At 41.9% G+C, this 520-nt stretch overlaps 1 protein-coding gene across 1 annotated transcript in view; it reads left to right on the top strand.

Moving 5' to 3' along the window:
* Positions 1–520, top strand: part of LOC107576624 (A-kinase anchor protein 9-like) — a gene marked incomplete at its 3' end in the record, with an annotated part of 9,841 nt that overhangs the window by 3,521 nt on the left and 5,800 nt on the right. The window contains exon 2 of the mRNA XM_016262770.1: positions 243–344. Coding sequence (XP_016118256.1) covers positions 243–344 — 102 coding nt within the window. The remainder of the gene's footprint in view (positions 1–242; positions 345–520) is intronic.

Below are 520 nucleotides of genomic sequence, written 5' to 3'. Positions count from 1 at the left end.
ATAAATATATAATTTTTTATAATATACTATAATTTTTCTAAATATTAGGTGGACGACTAAACAGGTGATTGTTCTCACAGAAGCCTGTATAATTCCGCTGGTCTTGGAGTCTGCTGATGCTGATTGGATGCGTTTGTTAGGGGATATTTACTTGTTTACAACCAGCCTGCTGTGTGTGTGTGTGTGTGTGTGTGTGTGTGTATTTGTATTTGTGTGTTTCATGTGTGTGTTGTTGTGTGCAGGTTGAGGAGGTCCAGCATGTGTCTATGGAGGGCAGAGGAGACGTCACACTGGAAGCACAGCTGCAGACAGAGCGAGAGGCTCTGGACAGGAAGGAGAAAGAGGTACTTCCTGTCACCTTACCCATTCATCTATGAGCACCCAGCAACACTCCATGCATTACACAGTAGAACTGGTTTTATGACTTAACATCGTGCTCATCACTCTCATTTCTTTAGAGGGAGCTCAAAGTAAACTCTTCAGTGTAGAACTGTAAGCCTTGAACAAAAAAGCCTAAAAA

The sequence above is a fragment of the Sinocyclocheilus grahami genome, unplaced genomic scaffold (assembly GCF_001515645.1).
Source record: "Sinocyclocheilus grahami isolate Dianchi unplaced genomic scaffold, SAMN03320097.WGS_v1.1 scaffold4052.1, whole genome shotgun sequence".
Lineage (NCBI taxonomy): Eukaryota > Metazoa > Chordata > Actinopteri > Cypriniformes > Cyprinidae > Sinocyclocheilus > Sinocyclocheilus grahami.
The sequence above is the reverse complement of the archived record's forward strand: the minus strand, read 5'-3'. Positions and strand labels throughout refer to the sequence as shown.